General features: G+C 41.1%; 1 protein-coding gene across 2 annotated transcripts in view; it reads left to right on the top strand.

Annotated features, from left to right (window-relative positions):
- Positions 1-26943, top strand: part of LOC128666646 (cytochrome P450 2D6) — a 194011-nt gene that overhangs the window by 127553 nt on the left and 39515 nt on the right. For both annotated transcript variants that reach the window (XR_008403259.1, XM_053721353.1), the window contains exon 8: positions 20361-20502. Coding sequence is in view for 1 of the 2 variants with exons in the window: in XM_053721353.1 (XP_053577328.1) it covers positions 20361-20502 (142 nt within the window). In the remaining variant the exon portion in view is untranslated. The remainder of the gene's footprint in view (positions 1-20360; positions 20503-26943) is intronic.

Raw genomic sequence — 26943 nt, 5'->3', positions numbered from 1 at the left:
CAATTGGCTGATATATTTAGTGAGATGGGCACACCTTGTGCTGATTGGTTGGAATTGACTGTACATTACAATTGGCTGATATATTTAATGAGATGGGAACACCTGGTGCTGATTGATTGGAACTGACTGTACAGTACAATTGGCTGATATATTTAGTGAGATGGGCACACCTGGTGCTGATTGGTTGGAACTGACTGTACAGTACAATTGGCTGATATATTTAATCAGATGGGCACACATAGTGCTGATTGGGTGGAACTGACTGTACAGTACAATTGGCTGATATATTTAGTCAGATGGGCACACCTAGTGCTGATTGGTTGGAACTGACTGCACAGTACAATTGGTTGATATATTTAGTGAGATGGGCAGACCTTGTGCTGATTGGTTGGAATTGACTGTACATTACAATTGGCTGATATATTTAGTGAGGTGGGCACACCTGGTGCTGATTGGTTGGAACTGACTGCACAGTACATTTTGCTGATATATTTAATAAGATGGACACACCTGGTGCTGATTGATTGGAAATGACTGTAAGGCACAATTGGCTGAAATATTTAGTGAGGTGGGCACACCTGCTGCTGATTGATTGGAACTGACTGTACAGTACAATTGGCTGATATATTTAATCAGATGGGCACACCTGGTGCTGATTGGTTGGAACTGACTGCACAGTACAATTGGCTGATATATTTAATAAGATGGACACACCTGGTGCTGATTGATTGGAATTGACTGTAAGGTACAATTGGCTGATATATTTAGTGAGATGGGCACACCAATTGCTGATTGATTGGAACTGACTGTACAGTACAATTGGCTGATATATTTAATCAGATGGGCACACCTGGTGCTGATTGGTTGGAACTGACTGTACAGTACAATTGGCTGATATATTTAATAAGATGGGCACACCTTATGCTGATTGGTTGGAACTGACTGTACATTACAATTGACTGATATAATTAATGAGATGGGCACACCTGGTGCTGATTGGTTGGAACTGACTGTACAGTACAATTGGCTGATATATTAAGTGAGATGGGCACACCTGGTGCTGATTGGTTGGAACTGACTGTACATTACAATTGACTGATATATTTAATCAGATGGGCACACCTGGTGCTGATTGGTTGGAACTGACTGTACAGTACAATTGGCTGATATATTTAGTGAGATGGGCACACCTGGTGCTGATTGGTTGGAACCGACTGCACAGTACAATTGGCTGATATATTTAATAAGAGGGGCACACCTTATGCTGATTGGTTGGAACTGACTGTACATTACAATTGACTGATATAATTAATGAGATGGGCACACCTGGTGCTGATTGGTTGGAACTTACTGCACAGTACAATTGGCTGATATATTTAATCAGATAGGCACACCTGGTGCTGATTGGTTGGAACTAACTGTACAGTACAATTGGCTGAAATATTTAGTGAGATGGGCACACCTGGTGTTGATTGGTTGGAACTAACTGTACAGTACAATTGGCTGATATATTTAGTGAGATGGGCAGACCTTGTGCTGATTGGTTGGAATTGACTGTACATTACAATTGGCTGATATATTTAGTGAGATGAGCACACCTGATGCCGATTGGTTGGAACTGACTGCACAGTACAATTGGCTGATATATTTAATAAAATGGACACACCTGGTGCTGATTGATTGGAACTGATATATTAAGTGAGATGGGCACACCTGGTGCTGATTGATTGGAACTGACTGTACAGTACAATTGGCTGATATATTTAGTGAGATGGGCACACCTGGTGCTGATTGGTTGGAACTGACTGTACAGTACAATTGGCTGATATATTTAATCAGATGGGCACACCTAGTGCTGATTGGTTGGAACTGACTGTACAGTACAATTGGCTGATATATTTAGTCAGATGGGCACACCTAGTGCTGATTGGTTGGAACTTACTGCACAGTACAATTGGCTGATATATTTAATCAGATAGGCACACCTGGTGCTGATTGGTTGGAACTAACTGTACAGTACAATTGGCTGAAATATTTAGTGAGATGGGCACACCTGGTGTTGATTGGTTGGAACTAACTGTACAGTACAATTGGCTGATATATTTAGTGAGATGGGCAGACCTTGTGCTGATTGGTTGGAATTGACTGTACATTACAATTGGCTGATATATTTAGTGAGATGAGCACACCTGATGCCGATTGGTTGGAACTGACTGCACAGTACAATTGGCTGATATATTTAATAAAATGGACACACCTGGTGCTGATTGATTGGAATTGACTGTAAGGTACAATTGGCTGATATATTTAGTGAGATGGGCACACCTGCTGCTGATTGATTGGAACTGACTGTACAGTACAATTGGCTGATATATTTAATCAGATGGGCACACCTGGTGCTGATTGGTTGGAACTGACTGTACAGTATAATTGGCTGATATATTTAATAAGATGGGCACACCTTATGCTGATTGGTTGGAACTGACTGTACATTACAATTGACTGATATATTTAATGAGATGGGCACACCTGGTGCTGATTGGTTGGAACTGACTGTACAGTAGAATTGGCTGATATATTAAGTGAGATGGGCACACCTGGTGCTGATTCGTTGGAACCGACTGTACAGTACAATTGGCTGATATATTTAATCAGAGGGGCACACCTAGTGCTGATTGGTTGGAACTGACTGTACAGTACAATTGGCTGATATATTTAGTCAGATGGGCACACCTAGTGCTGATTGATTGGAACTGACTGCACATTACAATTGGCTGATATATTTAGTGAGATGGGCACACCTTGTGCTGATTGGTTGGAATTGACTGTACAGTACAATTGGCTGATATATTTAATAAGATGGGCACACCTTATGCTGATTGGTTGGAACTGACTGTACATTACAATTGACTGATATATTTAATGAGATGGGCACATCTGGTGCTGATTGGTTGGAACTGACTGTACAGTAGAATTGGCTGATATATTAAGTGAGATGGGCACACCTGGTGCTGATTCGTTGGAACCGACTGTACAGTACAATTGGCTGATATATTTAATCAGAGGGGCACACCTAGTGCTGATTGGTTGGAACTGACTGTACAGTACAATTGGCTGATATATTTAATCAGATGGGCACACCTAGTGCTGATTGGTTGGAACTGACTGTACAGTACAATTGGCTGATATATTTAGTCAGATGGGCACACCTAGTGCTGATTGGTTGGAACTGACTGCACAGTACAATTGGCTGATATATTTAATCAGATGGGCACACCTGGTGCTGATTGGTTGTAACTAACTGTACAGTACAATTGGCTGAAATATTTAGTGAGATGGGCACACCTGGTGTTGATTGGTTGGAACTAACTGTACAGTACAATTGGCTGATATATTTAGTGAGATGGGCAGACCTTGTGCTGATTGGTTGGAATTGACTGTACATTACAATTGGCTGATATATTTAGTGAGATGGGCACACCTGGTGCCGATTGGTTGGAACTGACTGCACAGTACAATTGGCTGATATATTTAATAAGATGGACACACCTGGTGCTGATTGATTGGAATTGACTGTAAGATACAATTGGCTGATATATTTAGTGAGATGGGCACACCTGCTGCTGATTGATTGGAACTGACTGTACAGTACAATTGGCTGATATATTTAATCAGATGGGCACACCTGGTGCTGATTGGTTGGAACTGACTGTACAGTACAATTGGCTGATATATTTAATAAGATGGACACACCTTATGCTGATTGGTTGGAACTGACTGTACATTACAATTGACTGATATATTTAATGAGATGGGCACACCTGGTGCTGATTGGTTGGAACTGACTGTACAGTAGAATTGGCTGATATATTAAATGAGATGGGCACACCTGGGGCTGATTCGTTGGAACCGACTGTACAGTACAATTGGCTGATATATTTAATCAGAGGGGCACACCTAGTGCTGATTGGTTGGAACTGACTGTACAGTACAATTGGCTGATATATTTAGTCAGATGGGCACACCTAGTGCTGATTGATTGGAACTGACTTCACATTACAATTGGCTGATATATTTAGTGAGATGGGCACACCTTGTGCTGATTGGTTTTAATTGACTGTACATTACAATTGGCTGATATATTTAATGAGATGGGAACACCTGGTGCTGATTGATTGGAACTGACTGTACAGTACAATTGGCTGATATATTTAGTGAGATGGGCTCACCTGGTGCTGATTGGTTGGAACTGACTGTACAGTACAATTGGCTGATATATTTAATCAGATGGGCACACCTAGTGCTGATTGGTTGGAACTAACTGTACAGTACAATTGGCTGATATATTTAGTCAGATAGGCACACCTAGTGCTGATTGGTTGGAACTGACTGCACAGTACAATTGGCTGATATATTTAATCAGATGGGCACACCTGGTGCTGATTGGTTGGAACTAACTGTACAGTACAATTGGCTGAAATATTTAGTGAGATGGGCACACCTGGTGTTGATTGGTTGGAACTAACTGTACAGTACAATTGGCTGATATATTTAGTGAGATGGACAGACCTTGTGCTGATTGGTTGGAATTGACTGTATATTACAATTGGCTGATATATTTAGTGAGATGGGCACACCTGGTGCTGATTGGTTGGAACTGACTGCACAGTACAATTGGCTGATATATTTAATAAGATGGACACACCTGGTGCTGATTGATTGGAATTGACTGTAAGGTACAATTGGCTGATATATTTAGTGAGATGGGCACACCTGGTGCTGATTGGTTGGAACTGACTGTACATTACAATTGACTGATATATTTAGTGAGATGGGCACACCTGGTGCTTATTGATTGGAACTGACTGTACAGTACAATTGGCTGATAATTTTAGTGAGATGGGCACACCTGGTCCTGATTGGTTGGAACTGACTGTACATTACAATTGACTGATATATTTAATGAGATGAGCACACCTGGTGCTGATTGGTTGGAACTGACTGTACAGTAGAATTGGCTGATATATTAAGTGAGATGGGCACACCTGGTGCTGATTGGTTGGAACTGACTGTACAGTACAATTGGCTGATATATTTAATCAGATGGGCACACCTAGTGCTGATTGATTGGAACTGACTGCACATTACAATTGGCTGATATATTTAGTGAGATGGGCACACCTTGTGCTGATTGGTTGGAATTGACTGTACATTACAATTGGCTGATATATTTAATGAGATGGGAACACCTGGTGCTGATTGATTGGAACTGACTGTACAGTACAATTGGCTGATATATTTAGTGAGATGGGCACACCTGGTGCTGATTGGTTGGAACTGACTGTACAGTACAATTGGCTGATATATTTAATCAGATGGGCACACATAGTGCTGATTGGGTGGAACTGACTGTACAGTACAATTGGCTGATATATTTAGTCAGATGGGCACACCTAGTGCTGATTGGTTGGAACTGACTGCACAGTACAATTGGTTGATATATTTAGTGAGATGGGCAGACCTTGTGCTGATTGGTTGGAATTGACTGTACATTACAATTGGCTGATATATTTAGTGAGGTGGGCACACCTGGTGCTGATTGGTTGGAACTGACTGCACAGTACATTTTGCTGATATATTTAATAAGATGGACACACCTGGTGCTGATTGATTGGAATTGACTGTGAGGCACAATTGGCTGATATATTTAGTGAGATGGGCACACCTGCTGCTGATTGATTGGAACTGACTGTACAGTACAATTGGCTGATATATTTAATCAGATGGGCACACCTGGTGCTGATTGGTTGGAACTGACTGCACAGTACAATTGGCTGATATATTTAATAAGATGGACACACCTGGTGCTGATTGATTGGAATTGACTGTAAGGTACAATTGGCTGATATATTTAGTGAGATGGGCACACCTATTGCTGATTGATTGGAACTGACTGTACAGTACAATTGGCTGATATATTTAATCAGATGGGCACACCTGGTGCTGATTGGTTGGAACTGACTGTACAGTACAATTGGCTGATATATTTAATAAGATGGGCACACCTTATGCTGATTGGTTGGAACTGACTGTACATTACAATTGACTGATATAATTAATGAGATGGGCACACCTGGTGCTGATTGGTTGGAACTGACTGTACAGTACAATTGGCTGATATATTAAGTGAGATGGGCACACCTGGTGCTGATTGGTTGGAACTGACTGTACATTACAATTGACTGATATATTTAATCAGATGGGCACACCTGGTGCTGATTGGTTGGAACTGACTGTACAGTACAATTGGCTGATATATTTAGTGAGATGGGCACACCTGGTGCTGATTGGTTGGAACCGACTGCACAGTACAATTGGCTGATATATTTAATAAGATGGGCACACCTTATGCTGATTGGTTGGAACTGACTGTACATTACAATTGACTGATATAATTAATGAGATGGGCACACCTGGTGCTGATTGGTTGGAACTGACTGTACAGTACAATTGGCTGATATATTAAGTGAGATGGGCACACCTGGTGCTGATTGGTTGGAACTGACTGTACATTACAATTGACTGATATATTTAGTGAGATGGGCACACCTGGTGCTGATTGATTGGAACTGTCTGTACAGTACAATTGGCTGATATATTTAGTGAGATGGGCACACCTGGTGCTGATTGGTTGGAACTGACTGTACAGTACAATTGGCTGATATATTTAATCAGATGGGCACACCTAGTGCTGATTGGTTGGAACTGACTGTACAGTACAATTGGCTGATATATTTAGTCAGATGGGCACACCTAGTGCTGATTGGTTGGAACTTACTGCACAGTACAATTGGCTGATATATTTAATCAGATAGGCACACCTGGTGCTGATTGGTTGGAACTAACTGTACAGTACAATTGGCTGAAATATTTAGTGAGATGGGCACACCTGGTGTTGATTGGTTGGAACTAACTGTACAGTACAATTGGCTGATATATTTAGTGAGATGGGCAGACCTTGTGCTGATTGGTTGGAATTGACTGTACATTACAATTGGCTGATATATTTAGTGAGATGAGCACACCTGATGCCGATTGGTTGGAACTGACTGCACAGTACAATTGGCTGATATATTTAATAAAATGGACACACCTGGTGCTGATTGATTGGAATTGACTGTAAGGTACAATTGGCTGATATATTTAGTGAGATGGGCACACCTGCTGCTGATTGATTGGAACTGACTGTACAGTACAATTGGCTGATATATTTAATCAGATGGGCACACCTGGTGCTGATTGGTTGGAACTGACTGTACAGTATAATTGGCTGATATATTTAATAAGATGGGCACACCTTATGCTGATTGGTTGGAACTGACTGTACATTACAATTGACTGATATATTTAATGAGATGGGCACACCTGGTGCTGATTGGTTGGAACTGACTGTACAGTAGAATTGGCTGATATATTAAGTGAGATGGGCACACCTGGTGCTGATTCGTTGGAACCGACTGTACAGTACAATTGGCTGATATATTTAATCAGAGGGGCACACCTAGTGCTGATTGGTTGGAACTGACTGTACAGTACAATTGGCTGATATATTTAGTCAGATGGGCACACCTAGTGCTGATTGATTGGAACTGACTGCACATTTCAATTGGCTGATATATTTAGTGAGATGGGCACACCTTGTGCTGATTGGTTGGAATTGACTGTACAGTACAATTGGCTGATATATTTAATAAGATGGGCACACCTTATGCTGATTGGTTGGAACTGACTGTACATTACAATTGACTGATATATTTAATGAGATGGGTACATCTGGTGCTGATTGGTTGGAACTGACTGTACAGTAGAATTGGCTGATATATTAAGTGAGATGGGCACACCTGGTGCTGATTCGTTGGAACCGACTGTACAGTACAATTGGCTGATATATTTAATCAGAGGGGCACACCTAGTGCTGATTGGTTGGAACTGACTGTACAGTACAATTGGCTGATATATTTAATCAGATGGGCACACCTAGTGCTGATTGGTTGGAACTGACTGTACAGTACAATTGGCTGATATATTTAGTCAGATGGGCACACCTAGTGCTGATTGGTTGGAACTGACTGCACAGTACAATTGGCTGATATATTTAATCAGATGGGCACACCTGGTGCTGATTGGTTGTAACTAACTGTACAGTACAATTGGCTGAAATATTTAGTGAGATGGGCACACCTGGTGTTGATTGGTTGGAACTAACTGTACAGTACAATTGGCTGATATATTTAGTGAGATGGGCAGACCTTGTGCTGATTGGTTGGAATTGACTGTACATTACAATTGGCTGATATATTTAGTGAGATGGGCACACCTGGTGCCGATTGGTTGGAACTGACTGCACAGTACAATTGGCTGATATATTTAATAAGATGGACACACCTGGTGCTGATTGATTGGAATTGACTGTAAGGTACAATTGGCTGATATATTTTGTGAGATGGGCACACCTGCTGCTGATTGATTGGAACTGACTGTACAGTACAATTGGCTGATACATTTAATCAGATGGGCACACCTGGTGCTGATTGGTTGGAACTGACTGTACAGTACAATTGGCTGATATATTTAATAAGATGGGCACACCTTATGCTGATTGGTTGGAACTGACTGTACATTACAATTGACTGATATATTTAATGAGATGGGCACACCTGGTGCTGATTGGTTGGAACTGACTGTACAGTAGAATTGGCTGATATATTAAGTGAGATGGGCACACCTGGTGCTGATTCGTTGGAACCGACTGTACATTACAATTGGCTGATATATTTAATCAAAGGGGCACACCTAGTGCTGATTGGTTGGAACTGACTGTACAGTACAATTGGCTGATATATTTAGTCAGATGGGCACACCTAGTGCTGATTGATTGGAACTGACTGTACATTACAATTGGCTGATATATTTAGTGAGATGGGCACACCTTGTGCTGATTGGTTGGAATTGACTGTACATTACAATTGGCTGATATATTTAGTAAGATGGTCACACCTGGTGCTGATTGGTTGGAACTGACTGCACAGTACAATTGGCTGATATATTTAATAAGATGGACACACCTGGTGCTGATTGATTGGAATTGACTGTAAGGTACAATTGGCTGATATATTTAGTGAGATGGGCACACCTTGTGCTGATTGGTTGGAATTGACTGTACATTACAATTGGCTGATATATTTAGTAAGATGGTCACACCTGCTGCTGATTGGTTGGAACTGACTGTACAGTACAATTGGCTGATATATTTAATAAGATGGGCACACCTGGTGCTGATTGGTTGGAACTGACTCTACAGTACAATGGGCTGATATATTTAATAAGATGGGCACACCTTGTGCTGATTGGTTGGAACTGACTGTACAGTACAATTGGCTGATATATTTAGTGAGATGGGCACACCTGGTGCTGATTGGTTGGAACTGACTGTACAGTATAATTGGCTGATATATTTAGTGAGATGGGCACACCTGGTGCTGATTTGTTGGAACTGACTGTACAGTACAATTGGCTGATATATTTAATCCAAGGGGCACACCTAGTGCTGATTGGTTGGAACTGACTGTACAGTACAATTGGCTGATATATTTAGTCAGATGGGCACACCTAGTTCTGATTGGTTGGAACTGACTGCACAGTACAATTGGCTGATATATTTAATCAGATGGGCACACCTGGTGCTGATTGGTTGGAACTAACTGTACAGTACAATTGGATGATATATTTAGTGAGATGGGCACACCTGGTGCTGATTTGTTGGAACTGACTGTAGAGTACAATTGGCTGATATATTTAATCAGAGGGGCACACCTAGTGCTGATTGGTTGGAACTGACTGTACAGTACAATTGGCTGATATATTTAGTCAGATGAGCACACCTAGTGCTGATTGGTTGGAACTGACTGCACAGTACAGTTGGCTGATATATTTAATCAGATGGGCACACCTGGTGCTGATTGATTGGAATTGACTGTAAGGTACAATTGGCTGATATATTTAGTGAGATGGGCACACCTGCTGCTGATTGATTGGAACTGACTGTACAGTACAATTGGCTGATATATTTAATCAGATGGGCACACCTGGTGCTGATTGGTTGGAACTGACTGTACAGTACAATTGGCTGATATATTTAATCAGATGGGCACACCTTATGCTGATTGGTTGGAACTGACTGTACATTACAATTGACTGATATATTTAATGAGATGGGCACACCTGGTGCTGATTGGTTGGAACTGACTGCACAGTACAATTGGCTGATATATTTAATAAGATGGACACACCTGGTGCTGATTGATTGGAATTGACTGTAAGGTACAATTGGCTGATATATTTTGTGAGATGGGCACACCTGCTGCTGATTGATTGGAACTGACTGTACAGTACAATTGGCTGATATATTTAGTGAGATGGGCACACCTTGTGCTGATTGGTTGGAATTGACTGTACAGTACAATTGGCTGATATATTTAATAAGATGGGCACACCTTATGCTGATTGGTTGGAACTGACTGTACATTACAATTGACTGATATATTTAATGAGATGGGTACATCTGGTGCTGATTGGTTGGAACTGACTGTACAGTAGAATTGGCTGATATATTAAGTGAGATGGGCACACCTGGTGCTGATTCGTTGGAACCGACTGTACAGTACAATTGGCTGATATATTTAATCAGAGGGGCACACCTAGTGCTGATTGGTTGGAACTGACTGTACAGTACAATTGGCTGATATATTTAATCAGATGGGCACACCTAGTGCTGATTGGTTGGAACTGACTGTACAGTACAATTGGCTGATATATTTAGTCAGATGGGCACACCTAGTGCTGATTGGTTGGAACTGACTGCACAGTACAATTGGCTGATATATTTAATCAGATGGGCACACCTGGTGCTGATTGGTTGTAACTAACTGTACAGTACAATTGGCTGAAATATTTAGTGAGATGGGCACACCTGGTGTTGATTGGTTGGAACTAACTGTACAGTACAATTGGCTGATATATTTAGTGAGATGGGCAGACCTTGTGCTGATTGGTTGGAATTGACTGTACATTACAATTGGCTGATATATTTAGTGAGATGGGCACACCTGGTGCCGATTGGTTGGAACTGACTGCACAGTACAATTGGCTGATATATTTAATAAGATGGACACACCTGGTGCTGATTGATTGGAATTGACTGTAAGGTACAATTGGCTGATATATTTTGTGAGATGGGCACACCTGCTGCTGATTGATTGGAACTGACTGTACAGTACAATTGGCTGATACATTTAATCAGATGGGCACACCTGGTGCTGATTGGTTGGAACTGACTGTACAGTACAATTGGCTGATATATTTAATAAGATGGGCACACCTTATGCTGATTGGTTGGAACTGACTGTACATTACAATTGACTGATATATTTAATGAGATGGGCACACCTGGTGCTGATTGGTTGGAACTGACTGTACAGTAGAATTGGCTGATATATTAAGTGAGATGGGCACACCTGGTGCTGATTCGTTGGAACCGACTGTACATTACAATTGGCTGATATATTTAATCAAAGGGGCACACCTAGTGCTGATTGGTTGGAACTGACTGTACAGTACAATTGGCTGATATATTTAGTCAGATGGGCACACCTAGTGCTGATTGATTGGAACTGACTGCACATTACAATTGGCTGATATATTTAGTGAGATGGGCACACCTTGTGCTGATTGGTTGGAATTGACTGTACATTACAATTGGCTGATATATTTAGTAAGATGGTCACACCTGGTGCTGATTGGTTGGAACTGACTGCACAGTACAATTGGCTGATATATTTAATAAGATGGACACACCTGGTGCTGATTGATTGGAATTGACTGTAAGGTACAATTGGCTGATATATTTAGTGAGATGGGCACACCTTGTGCTGATTGGTTGGAATTGACTGTACATTACAATTGGCTGATATATTTAGTAAGATGGTCACACCTGCTGCTGATTGGTTGGAACTGACTGTACAGTACAATTGGCTGATATATTTAATAAGATGGGCACACCTGGTGCTGATTGGTTGGAACTGACTCTACAGTACAATTGGCTGATATATTTAATAAGATGGGCACACCTTGTGCTGATTGGTTGGAACTGACTGTACAGTACAATTGGCTGATATATTTAGTGAGATGGGCACACCTGGTGCTGATTGGTTGGAACTGACTGTACAGTATAATTGGCTGATATATTTAGTGAGATGGGCACACCTGGTGCTGATTTGTTGGAACTGACTGTACAGTACAATTGGCTGATATATTTAATCCAAGGGGCACACCTAGTGCTGATTGGTTGGAACTGACTGTACAGTACAATTGGCTGATATATTTAGTCAGATGGGCACACCTAGTTCTGATTGGTTGGAACTGACTGCACAGTACAATTGGCTGATATATTTAATCAGATGGGCACACCTGGTGCTGATTGGTTGGAACTAACTGTACAGTACAATTGGATGATATATTTAGTGAGATGGGCACACCTGGTGCTGATTTGTTGGAACTGACTGTAGAGTACAATTGGCTGATATATTTAATCAGAGGGGCACACCTAGTGCTGATTGGTTGGAACTGACTGTACAGTACAATTGGCTGATATATTTAGTCAGATGAGCACACCTAGTGCTGATTGGTTGGAACTGACTGCACAGTACAGTTGGCTGATATATTTAATCAGATGGGCACACCTGGTGCTGATTGATTGGAATTGACTGTAAGGTACAATTGGCTGATATATTTAGTGAGATGGGCACACCTGCTGCTGATTGATTGGAACTGACTGTACAGTACAATTGGCTGATATATTTAATCAGATGGGCACACCTGGTGCTGATTGGTTGGAACTGACTGTACAGTACAATTGGCTGATATATTTAATCAGATGGGCACACCTTATGCTGATTGGTTGGAACTGACTGTACATTACAATTGACTGATATATTTAATGAGATGGGCACATCTGGTGCTGATTGGTTGGAACTGACTGCACAGTACAATTGGCTGATATATTTAATAAGATGGACACACCTGGTGCTGATTGATTGGAATTGACTGTAAGGTACAATTGGCTGATATATTTTGTGAGATGGGCACACCTGCTGCTGATTGATTGGAACTGACTGTACAGTACAATTGGCTGATATATTTAATCAGATGGGCACACCTGGTGCTGATTGGTTGGAACTGACTGTACAGTACAATTGGCTGATATATTTAATAAGATGGGCACACCTTATGCTGATTGGTTGGAACTGACTGTACATTACAATTGACTGATATATTTAATGAGATGGGCACACCTGGTGCTGATTGGTTGGAACTGACTGTACAGTAGAATTGGCTGATATATTAAGTGAGATGGGCACACCTGGTGCTGATTCGTTGGAACCGACTGTACATTAAAATTGGCTGATATATTTAATCAAAGGGGCACACCTAGTGCTGATTGGTTGGAACTGACTGTACAGTACAATTGGCTGATATATTTAGTCAGATGGGCACACCTAGTGCTGATTGATTGGAACTGACTGCACATTACAATTGGCTGATATATTTAGTGAGATGGGCACACCTTGTGCTGATTGGTTGGAATTGACTGTACATTACAATTGGCTGATATATTTAGTAAGATGGTCACACCTGGTGCTGATTGGTTGGAACTGACTGCACAGTACAATTGGCTGATATATTTAATAAGATGGACACACCTGGTGCTGATTGATTGGAATTGACTGTAAGGTACAATTGGCTGATATATTTAGTGAGATGGGCACACCTTGTGCTGATTGGTTGGAATTGACTGTACATTACAATTGGCTGATATATTTAGTAAGATGGTCACACCTGCTGCTGATTGGTTGGAACTGACTGTACAGTACAATTGGCTGATATATTTAATAAGATGGGCACACCTGGTGCTGATTGGTTGGAACTGACTCTACAGTACAATGGGCTGATATATTTAATAAGATGGGCACACCTTGTGCTGATTGGTTGGAACTGACTGTACAGTACAATTGGCTGATATATTTAGTGAGATGGGCACACCTGGTGCTGATTGGTTGGAACTGACTGTACAGTATAATTGGCTGATATATTTAGTGAGATGGGCACACCTGGTGCTGATTTGTTGGAACTGACTGTACAGTACAATTGGCTGATATATTTAATCCAAGGGGCACACCTAGTGCTGATTGGTTGGAACTGACTGTACAGTACAATTGGCTGATATATTTAGTCAGATGGGCACACCTAGTGCTGATTGGTTGGAACTGACTGCACAGTACAATTGGCTGATATATTTAATCAGATGGGCACACCTGGTGCTGATTGGTTGGAACTAACTGTACAGTACAATTGGATGATATATTTAGTGAGATGGGCACACCTGGTGCTGATTTGTTGGAACTGACTGTAGAGTACAATTGGCTGATATATTTAATCAGAGGGGCACACCTAGTGCTGATTGGTTGGAACTGACTGTACAGTACAATTGGCTGATATATTTAGTCAGATGAGCACACCTAGTGCTGATTGGTTGGAACTGACTGCACAGTACAGTTGGCTGATATATTTAATCAGATGGGCACACCTGGTGCTGATTGATTGGAATTGACTGTAAGGTACAATTGGCTGATATATTTAGTGAGATGGGCACACCTGCTGCTGATTGATTGGAACTGACTGTACAGTACAATTGGCTGATATATTTAATCAGATGGGCACACCTGGTGCTGATTGGTTGGAACTGACTGTACAGTACAATTGGCTGATATATTTAATCAGATGGGCACACCTTATGCTGATTGGTTGGAACTGACTGTACATTACAATTGACTGATATATTTAATGAGATGGGCACATCTGGTGCTGATTGGTTGGAACTGACTGTAGAGTACAATTGGCTGATATATTTAATCCAAGGGGCACACCTAGTGCTGATTGGTTGGAACTGACTGTACAGTACAATTGGCTGATATATTTAGTCAGATGGGCACACCTAGTTCTGATTGGTTGGAACTGACTGCACAGTACAATTGGCTGATATATTTAATCAGATGGGCACACCTGGTGCTGATTGGTTGGAACTAACTGTACAGTACAATTGGATGATATATTTAGTGAGATGGGCACACCTGGTGCTGATTTGTTGGAACTGACTGTAGAGTACAATTGGCTGATATATTTAATCAGAGGGGCACACCTAGTGCTGATTGGTTGGAACTGACTGTACAGTACAATTGGCTGATATATTTAGTCAGATGGGCACACCTAGTGCTGATTGGTTGGAACTGACTGCACAGTACAGTTGGCTGATATATTTAATCAGATGGGCACACCTGGTGCTGATTGATTGGAATTGACTGTAAGGTACAATTGGCTGATATATTTAGTGAGATGGGCACACCTGCTGCTGATTGATTGGAACTGACTGTACAGTACAATTGGCTGATATATTTAATCAGATGGGCACACCTGGTGCTGATTGGTTGGAACTGACTGTACAGTACAATTGGCTGATATATTTAATCAGATGGGCACACCTTATGTTGATTGGTTGGAACTGACTGTACATTACAATTGACTGATATATTTAATGAGATGGGCACACCTGGTGCTGATTCGTTGGAACCGACTGTACAGTACAATTGGCTGATATATTTAATCAGAGGGGCACACCTAGTGCTGATTGGTTGGAACTGACTGTACAGTACAATTGGCTGATATATTTAATCAGATGGGCACACCTAGTGCTGATTGGTTGGAACTGACTGTACAGTACAATTGGCTGATATATTTAGTCAGATGGGCACACCTAGTGCTGATTGGTTGGAACTGACTGCACAGTACAATTGGCTGATATATTTAATCAGATGGGCACACCTGGTGCTGATTGGTTGGAACTAACTGTACAGTACAATTGGCTGAAATATTTAGTGAGATGGGCACACCTGGTGTTGATTGGTTGGAACTAACTGTACAGTACAATTGGCTGATATATTTAGTGAGATGGGCAGACCTTGTGCTGATTGGTTGGAATTGACTGTACATTACAATTGGCTGATATATTTAGTGAGATGGGCACACCTGGTGCTGATTGGTTGGAACTGACTGCACAGTACAATTGGCTGATATATTTAATAAGATGGACACACCTGGTGCTGATTGATTAGAATTGACTGTAAGGTACAATTGGCTGATATATTTAATAAGATGGGCACACCTGCTGCTGATTGATTGGAACTGTCTGTACAGTACAATTGGCTGATATATATAATCAGATGGGCACACCTGGTGCTGATTGGTTGGAACTGACTGTACAGTACAATTGGCTGATATATTTAATAAGATGGGCACACCTTATGCTGATTGGTTGGAACTGACTGTACATTACAATTGACTGATATATTTAATGAGATGGGCACACCTGGTGCTGATTGGTTGGAACTGACTGTACAGTAGAATTGGCTGATATATTAAGTGAGATGGGCACACCTGGTACTGATTCGTTGGAACCGACTGTACATTACAATTGGCTGATATATTTAATCAGAGGGGCACACCTAGTGCTGATTGGTTGGAACTGACTGTACAGTACAATTGGCTGATATATTTAGTCAGATGGGCACACCTAGTGCTGATTGATTGGAACTGACTGCACATTACAATTGGCTGATATATTTAGTGAGATGGGCACACCTTGTGCTGATTGGTTGGAATTGACTGTACATTACAATTGGCTGATATATTTAGTAAGATGGTCACACCTGGTGCTGATTGGTTGGAACTGACTGCACAGTACAATTGGCTGATATATTTAATAAGATGGACACACCTGGTGCTGATTGATTGGAATTGACTGTAAGGTACAATTGTCTGATATATTTAGTGAGATGGGCACACCTTGTGCTGATTGGTTGGAATTGACTGTACATTACAATTGGCTGATATATTTAGTAAGATGGTCACACCTGCTGCTGATTGGTTGGAACTGACTGTACAGTACAATTGGCTGATATATTTAATAAGATGGGCACACCTGGTGCTGATTGGTTGGAACTGACTCTACAGTACAATGGGCTGATATATTTAATAAGATGGACACACCTTGTGCTGATTGGTTGGAACTGACTGTACAGTACAATTGGTTGATATATTTAGTGAGATGGGCACACCTGGTGCTGATTGGTTGGAACTGACTGTACAGTACAATTGGCTGATATATTTAGTGAGATGGGCACACCTGGTTCTGATTTGTTGGAACTGACTGTACAGTACAATTGGCTGATATATTTAATCCAAGGGGCACACCTAGTGCTGATTGGTTGGAACTGACTGTACAGTACAATTGGCTGATATATTTAGTCAGATGGGCACACCTAGTTCTGATTGGTTGGAACTGACTGCACAGTACAATTGGCTGATATATTTAATCAGATGGGCACACCTGGTGCTGATTGGTTGGAACTAACTGTACAGTACAATTGGATGATATATTTAGTGAGATGGGCACACCTGGTGCTGATTTGTTGGAACTGACTGTAGAGTACAATTGGCTGATATATTTAATCAGAGGGGCACACCTAGTGCTTATTGGTTGAAACTGACTGTACAGTACAATTGGCTGATATATTTAGTCAGATGGGCACACCTAGTGCTGATTGGTTGGAACTGACTGCACAGTACAGTTGGCTGATATATTTAATCAGATGGGCACACCTGGTGTTGATTGGTTGGAACTAACTGTACAGTGCAATAGGCTGATTTATTTAGTGAGATGGGCACACCTGGTGCTGATTGGTTGGAATTGACTGTACATTACAATTGGCGGATATATTTAGTAAGATGGGCACACCTGGTGCTGATTGGTTGGAACTGACTGTAAGGTACAATTGGCTGATATATTTAATAAGATGGGAACACCTGGTACTGATTGGTTGGAACTAACTGTACAGTAAAATTGGCTGATATATTTAGTGAGATTGGCACACCTGGTGCTGATTGGTTGGAACTGACTGCACAGTACAATTGGCTGATATATTTAGTGAGATGGGCACACCTGGTGCTGATTGGTTGGAACTGAGTGCACAGTACAATTGGCTGATATATTTAATCATATGGGCAAACCTGGTGCTGATTGGATGGAACTGACTGTAAGGTACAATTGGCTAATATATTTAGTGAGATGGGCACACCTGATTGGTTGGAACTGACTGTAGAATTGGCTGATATATTTAGTGAGATTGGCAAACCGGGTGCTGATTGGTTGGAACTGACTGCACAGTACAATTGGCTGATATATTTAGTGAGATGGGCACACCTGGTGCTGATTGGTTGGAACTAACTGTACAGTACAATTGGCTGATATATTTAGTGAGATGGACACACCTGATTGGTTGGAACTGACTGTACAGTACAATTGGCTGATATATTTAGTCAGATGGGCACACCTAGTGCTGATTGATTGGAACTGACTGCACATTACAATTGGCTGATATATTTAGTGAGATGGGCACACCTTGTGCTGATTGGTTGGAATTGACTGTACATTACAATTGGCTGATATATTTAGTAAGATGGTCACACCTGGTGCTGATTGGTTGGAACTGACTGCACAGTACAATTGGCTGATATATTTAATAAGATGGACACACCTGGTGCTGATTGATTGGAATTGACTGTAAGGTACAATTGGCTGATATATTTAGTGAGATGGGCACACCTTGTGCTGATTGGTTGGAATTGACTGTACATTACAATTGGCTGATATATTTAGTAAGATGGTCACACCTGCTGCTGATTGGTTGGAACTGACTGTACAGTACAATTGGCTGATATATTTAATAAGATGGGCACACCTGGTGCTGATTGGTTGGAACTGACTCTACAGTACAATGGGCTGATATATTTAATAAGATGGGCACACCTTGTGCTGATTGGTTGGAACTGACTGTACAGTACAATTGGCTGATATATTTAGTGAGATGGGCACACCTGGTGCTGATTGGTTGGAACTGACTGTACAGTACAATTGGCTGATATATTTAGTGAGATGGGCACACCTGGTTCTGATTTGTTGGAACTGACTGTACAGTACAATTGGCTGATATATTTAATCCAAGGGGCACACCTAGTGCTGATTGGTTGGAACTGACTGTACAGTACAATTGGCTGATATATTTAGTCAGATGGGCACACCTAGTTCTGATTGGTTGGAACTGACTGCACAGTACAATTGGCTGATATATTTAATCAGATGGGCACACCTGGTGCTGATTGGTTGGAACTAACTGTACAGTACAATTGGATGATATATTTAGTGAGATGGGCACACCTGGTGCTGATTTGTTGGAACTGACTGTAGAGTACAATTGGCTGATATATTTAATCAGAGGGGCACACCTAGTGCTTATTGGTTGAAACTGACTGTACAGTACAATTGGCTGATATATTTAGTCAGATGGGCACACCTAGTGCTGATTGGTTGGAACTGACTGCACAGTACAGTTGGCTGATATATTTAATCAGATGGGCACACCTGGTGTTGATTGGTTGGAACTAACTGTACAGTGCAATAGGCTGATATATTTAGTGAGATGGGCACACCTGGTGCTGATTGGTTGGAATTGACTGTACATTACAATTGGCGGATATATTTAGTAAGATGGGCACACCTGGTGCTGATTGGTTGGAACTGACTGTAAGGTACAATTGGCTGATATATTTAATAAGATGGGAACACCTGGTACTGATTTTGTGGAACTAACTGTACAGTAAAATTGGCTGATATATTTAGTGAGATTGGCACACCTGGTGCTGATTGGTTGGAACTGACTGCACAGTACAATTGGCTGATATATTTAGTGAGATGGGCACACCTGGTGCTGATTGGTTGGAACTGAGTGCACAGTACAATTGGCTGATATATTTAATCATATGGGCAAACCTGGTGCTGATTGGATGGAACTGACTGTAAGGTACAATTGGCTAATATATTTAGTGAGATGGGCACACCTGATTGGTTGGAACTGACTGTAGAATTGGCTGATATATTTAGTGAGATTGGCAAACCGGGTGCTGATTGGTTGGAACTGACTGCACAGTACAATTGGCTGATATATTTAGTGAGATGGGCACACCTGGTGCTGATTGGTTGGAACTAACTGTACAGTACAATTGGCTGATATATTTAGTGAGATGGACACACCTGATTAGTTGGAACTGACATTACTAATGGCTGATATATTTAGGGCACGGTCGTGATGACCAATCTGTCCTCGGTGCTGAAGGACGACAGAGTGTGGGAGAAGCCGCAGCAGTTTTACCCAGGGCACTTCCTAGATGCAGATGGCAGATTTGTGAAACGTGAGGCGTTCATGGTATTTTCTGCAGGTAAGTCCAGTGGGAAAAGCGCAAGTGAATAGAAAATCTTTATGTGCAGGGAAAGAATCCCACAATATATTTTACAACATCTCCCTGTAATTTTACTGTGCAGACATCATAAGCCTAACCCTGCTACATATCTGTATCTAACTGGCCTCAGCAGAGGTGATGATAAGGAAGCTCACACCGCAGACATCACAAGCCTAACTCTGCTACATATCTGTCCCTAACTGGCCTCAGCAGAGGTGATAAGATGAGGAAGCGCACACTGCAGACATCACAAGCCTAATCTTGCTACATACCTGTATCTCACTGGCCTCAGCAGAGGTGATAAGATAAGGAAGCGCACACTGCAGACAACTCAAGCCTAACCCTGCTACATATCTGTATTTAACTGGCCTCAGCAGAGGTGATAAGATAAGGAAGCGCACACTGCAGACATCACATGCCTAACCCTGCTACATATCTGTCACTAACTGGTCTCAGCAGAGGTGATAAGATAAGGAAGCGCTCACTGCAGACATCACAAGCCTAACCCTGCTACATATCTGTATCTAACTGGCCTCAGCAGAGGTGATAAAATAAGGAAGAGTACACTGCAGACATAACAAGCCTAACCCTGCTACATATCTGTATCTAACTGGCCTCAGGAGAGGTGATAAGATAAGGAAGCGCACACTGCAGACATCACATGCCTAACCCTGCTACATATCTGTATCTAACTGGCCTCAGCAGAGGTGATAAGATAAGGAAGCGCACACTGCAGACATCACAAGCCTAACCCTGCTACATATCTGTATCTAACTGGCCTCCGTAGAGGTGATAAGATAAGGAAGCACACACTGCAGACATCACATGCCTAACCCTGCTACATATTTGTCCCTAACTGGCCCCAGAAGAGGTGATAAGATAAGGATGCACACACTGCAAACATCACAAGCCTAACCCTGCTACATATCTGTTCCTAACTGACCTCAGCAGAGGTTATAAGATAAGGAAGTGCACACTGCAGACATCACATGCCTAACCCTGCTACATAGCTGCCCCTAACTGGCCTCAACAGAGGTGATAAGATAAGGAAGTGCACACTGCAGACATCACAATCCTAACCCTGCTACATAGCTGTCCTTAACTGGCCTCAACAGAGGTGATAAGATAAGGAAGTGCACACTGCAGACATCACAAGCCTAACCCTGCTACATATTTGTCCCTAAGTGTCCTCTGCAAATGTAGTAAGATAATGCAAAACAAAAAAAAATATTCAAAATAAAAATTGCACAAAAAAAGTTATAATGGCTCAAATATATTGAGGTCTCAGGTGTTTTTTTTTGTAATTTAGTTTAGTGTATTTAATTATATTTTAGTTGAGATAATTGTAGTCTATTTAATTTATTGATAGTGTAGTGTTAGGTGTATTTGTAACTTAGGTTAGGATTTATTTTACAGGTAAATTGGTAATTATTTTAACTAGGTAGCTATTAAATAGTTATTAACTATTTAATAGCTATTGTACCTAGTTAAAATAAATACCAAGTTACCGGTAAAATAAATATAAACCCTAAAATAGCTACAATGTAATTATTTATTATATTGTAGCTATCTTAGGGTTTATTTTATAGGTAAGTATTTAGTTTTAAATAGGAATAATTTAGTTAATATTATTAATATTATTTAGATTTATTTTAATAATAATTAAGTTAGGGGTGTTAGAGTTAGATAAGGTTAATATAGTTAATATATATAATATAATAACTATATTAACTATATTAACTCTAATATAATTAGGGTTAATATAGGTGGCGGCGGTGTAGGGGGGTCAGATTAGGGGTTAATATATTTAATATAGGTTGCGGTGGTGTAGGGGGATTAGATTAGGGGTTAATACATTTAATATAGGTGGCGGCGGTGTAGGGGGATTAGATTACAGGTAAAAGAGCTGATTACTTTGGGACAATGCCCCGCAAAAGGCCCTTTTAAGGGCTGGTAATAGAGCTGGTTATTTTGGGGCAATGCCCCGCAAAAGGCCCTTTTCAGGGCTATTTGTAATTTAGTTTAGGGTAGGGACATTTTAGTATTTTAGGGGGTAATACATTTATTATAGGTGGCGGCGGTGTAGGGGGATTAGATTAGGGGTTAATACATTTAATATAGGTGGCGGCGGTGTAAGGGGATTAGATTAAAGGTTAATACATTTATTATAGGTGGCGGCGGTGTAGGGGGATTAGATTAGGGGTTAATACATTTATTATAGGTGGCGGCGGTGTAGGGGGATTAGATTAGGGGTTAATTCATTTAATATAGGTGGCGGCGGTGTAAGGGGGTCAGATTAGGGGGTAATATAGTTAATGTAGTTGGCGGCGGGGTAGGGGGATTAGATTAGGGGTTAATATAGTTAAAATAGGTGGCGGCGGTGTAGGGGGATCATATTAAGGGGTAATATAGTTAATGTAGGTGGCGGCGGGGTAGGGGGCTCACATTAGGGGGTAATATAGTTAAAATAGGTGGGGGCGGTGTAGGGGGGTCAGATTAGGGGGTAATATAGATAATGTAGCTGGCGGCGGGGTCCGGGAGCGGCGGTTTAGGGGTTAATACATTTATTGTTAGGAGTGAGAGGGGGGATTGCGGATAGAGGGGTATACGTGTCGGGCTATGTTTGGGAGGCGTGTTAGACAGTTACGGGAGATTTTATATTTTAGTCAGTTTTTGTAGGCGGCAGGCAGTTTCTAAAGTGCCGTAAGTCACTGGCGACTCCAGAAATTTGTACTTACGCAGATTTCTGGACATCGCTAGTTTGTCAGACTTACGGCACTTTAGCATCTGACGGCAAAGAAGATTGGGCAAATATTGCACAGTCTAGAAGTGCGATCTGATATACGGCGATCTGATATACCACTGAGTGGTTATTTTTGCTGTGCGCTTTGGGTCATTGTCATGTTGAAAAGTAAACCTTCTTCCCATTGACAACTTCAGACAGAGGGCAGCAGATTTTCCTCAAGAATTTGATGGTATTTTGCCCCATCCATTATTCCTTCTATCCTGAAAAGTGATCCAGTGCCTGCTGCAGAGAAACACCCCCATAACAGGATATTACCACCTCCATGATTTACTCTACGTATGGTGTTATTTGGATGGTGAGCTGTATTGGATTTCCTCCAGACATATCGTTTGGTGTTGAGGCACAAATAATTTAATTTTAGTCTCATCTGACCATAACACCTTTTCTTTCATGTAATTGGCAAGAGTTCATGAGCTAGTGACGTATGGGATATACAATCCTACCAGGAGGGGCAAACCACACCCACAATTTAGTTTTACAAACTATCGGCTAGATTACGAGTTGTGCGTTAGGGTAAAAAAGCAGTGTTAAGAGGTCCTAACGCTGCTTTTTTACGCCCGCTGCTATTACGAGTCTTGCAGGTATAGGTGTACCGCACACTTTTTTGGCCTTACCGCAAACCAACTTACGTACATTTTGTAAAGGCTTTTTTCAATGGGACTTCCATAGCGCCGGTATTACGAGTTTGTCCTGGGAGGCCAAAAAGTGAGCGGTACACCCTCTACTGCCAAGATTCCTAAAGCAATTTAAAGTCAATAGTTATGAGTTTTACGCTACAAAGCTGTAGCATAAAACTCATAACTAAAGTGCTAAAAAGTACACTAACACCCATAAACTACCTATTAACCCCTAAACCGAGGCCCTCCCGCATCCCAAACACTATAATAAAATTTTTAACCCCTAATCTGCCGTCCCTAGCATCGGCGCCACCTACGTACATTTATTAACCCCTAATCTGCCGCCCCCAAAGTCGCCGCCACTATACTAAAGTTATTAACCCCTAAGTCTAACCCTAACCCTAACCCTAACACCCCCTAACTTAAATATAATTAAAATAAATCTAAATAAAACCTACTATTATTACCTAAATTATTCCTATTTTAAACTAAATACTTACCTGTAAAATAAACCCTAAGCTAGCTACAATATAACTAATAGTTACATTGTAGCTAGCTTAGGGTTTATTTTTATTTTACAGGCAAGTTTGTATTTATTTTAACTAGGTAGAATAGTTACTAAATAGTTATTAACTATTTAATAACTACCTAGCTAAAATAAATACAAATTTACCTGTAAAATAAAACCTAACCTAAGTTACACTAACACCTAACACTACACTACAATTAAATAACTTACCTAAATTAAATACAATTAAATAAATTAAATACAATTAAATAAATGAAATACAATTAGCTAAACTACAAAAAAAACAAACACTAAATTACAGAAAATAAAAACAAATTGCAAGATATTTAAACTAATTACACCTAATCTAAGAGCCCTATCAAAATAAAAAAGCCCCCCCAAAATAAAAAAAACCTAGCCTAAACTAAACTATCAATAGCCCTTAAAAGGGCCTTTTGCGGGGCATTGCCCCAAAGAAATCCTCTCTTTTACCTGTAAATAAAAATGCAAACAACCCCCCCCAACAGTAAAACCCACCACCTACACAACCAACCCCCCAAATAAAACCCTAACTAATAAAACCTAAGCTCCCCATTGCCCTGAAAAGGGCATTTGGATGGGCATTGCCTTTAAAAGGACATTTAGCTCTATTGCAGCCCAAAGCCCTAACCTAAAAAAAAACCCCACCCAATACACCCTTAAAAAATCCTTACACTAACCCCCGATTCACTTACCGGGAGAAGTCTTCATCCAAGCGGCAAGATGTCCTCAACGAAGCCGGCAGAAGTGGTCCTCCAGATGGGCAGAAGTGGTCCTCCAGAAGGGCAGAAGTCTTCATCCAGACAGCATCTTCTATCTTCATCCATCCGGCGCGGAGCGGCTCCATCTTCAAGACATCCATGCGGAGCATCCTCTTCCAACGACGTCTTCTTGCTGAATGAAGGTACCTTTAAATGACGTCATCCAAGATGGTGTCCCTTAGATTCCGATTGGCTGATAGAATCCTATCAGCCAATCGGAATTAAGGTTGAAAAAATCCTATTGGCTGATGCAATCAGACTTAGGTTTAGGGGTTAATAAATTTAGTATAGTGGCGGCGACATTGGGGGCAGCAGATTAGGGGTTAATAAGTATAATGTATGTAGTGGCGCTGTCCAGAGCGTCAGATTAGGGGTTAATAAATATAATGTAGGTGTCGGCGATGTCGGGGGTGGCAGATTAGGGGTTAATAAGTGTACGATTAGGGGTGTTTAGACTCGGGGTTCATGTTATGGTGTTAGGTGTAAACATAAAATGTGTTTCCCTATAGGAATCAATGGGGCTGCGTTACTGAGTTTTTCGCTGCTTTTTTGCAGGTGTTAGACTTTTTCTCAGCTGGCTCTCCCCATTGATGTCTATGGGGAAATTGTGCACGAGCATGTATAACCAACTCACCGCTCACTTAAGCAGCGCTGGTATTGGAGTGCAGTGTGGAGCGCAATTTTACTCTTTTGCTCTACGCTCACTTCTTGCCTGTTAACGCTGGGTTGATAAAAACCCGTAATACCAGCGCTGTAGGTAAGTGAGCGGTGAGAATAAACTGCAAGCTAGCACCGCACCCCTGTTACCGCACAACTTGTAATCTATGGAGGGGATGAAGTAAGTTTGTGCTAAGATTTCTGCGTTGATATGCGCTTCTCAGCATTTTGAAGCCCGATTCCTCTCAGAGTACAGTGAATGTCAGAGGGATGTGAAGGGAGTATCACCTATTGAATGCAGTGGTTTTCCTCACGGGGATCTATTTCATAGGTTCTCTGTTATCGGTCGTAGAGATTCATCTCCTACCTCCCTTTTCAGATCAACGATATACTCTCATATTCCACTACCTCTACTGATAACCGTTTCAGTACTGGTTTGGCTATCTGCTATATGTGGATGGGTGTCTTTTGGTAAGTATGTTTTTTATTACTTATGACACCTCAGCTATGGTTTGGCACTTTATGTATTTATATAAAGTTCTAAATAAATGTATTGTACTTATATTTGCCATGATTCAGGTTTTCAATATATTTCCTTTTTGCAGACTGTCAGTTTCGTATCTGGGAAATGCATTTTTTAGAAAAATGTATTTCTCTTGTAAAGGTGTATCCAGTCCACGGGTTCATCCATTACTTGTGGGATATTCTCCTTCCCAAGAGGAAGCTGCAAGAGGACACCCACAGCAGAGCTGTCTATATAGCTCCTCCCCTAACTGCCACCCCTAGTCATTCTCTTGCAGCTCTCGACAAGAAAGGAAGTATCAAGAGAGATGTAATGACTTAATGTAGTTTTTACCTTCAATCAAAAGTTTGTTATTTTTAAACGGTACCAGCGTTGTACTGTTTTACTCTCAGGCAGAAATTGGAAGAAGAATCTGCTTGGAGGTTTGATGATCTTAGCGGTTTGTAACTAAGGTCCATTGCTGTTCTCACACATAACTGAAGAGTATGGAAAGAAAACTTCAGTTGGGG

Source organism: Bombina bombina, chromosome 7, assembly GCF_027579735.1.
Source record: "Bombina bombina isolate aBomBom1 chromosome 7, aBomBom1.pri, whole genome shotgun sequence".
Lineage (NCBI taxonomy): Eukaryota > Metazoa > Chordata > Amphibia > Anura > Bombinatoridae > Bombina > Bombina bombina.
This window is presented reverse-complemented; position numbering and strand designations above follow the sequence as displayed.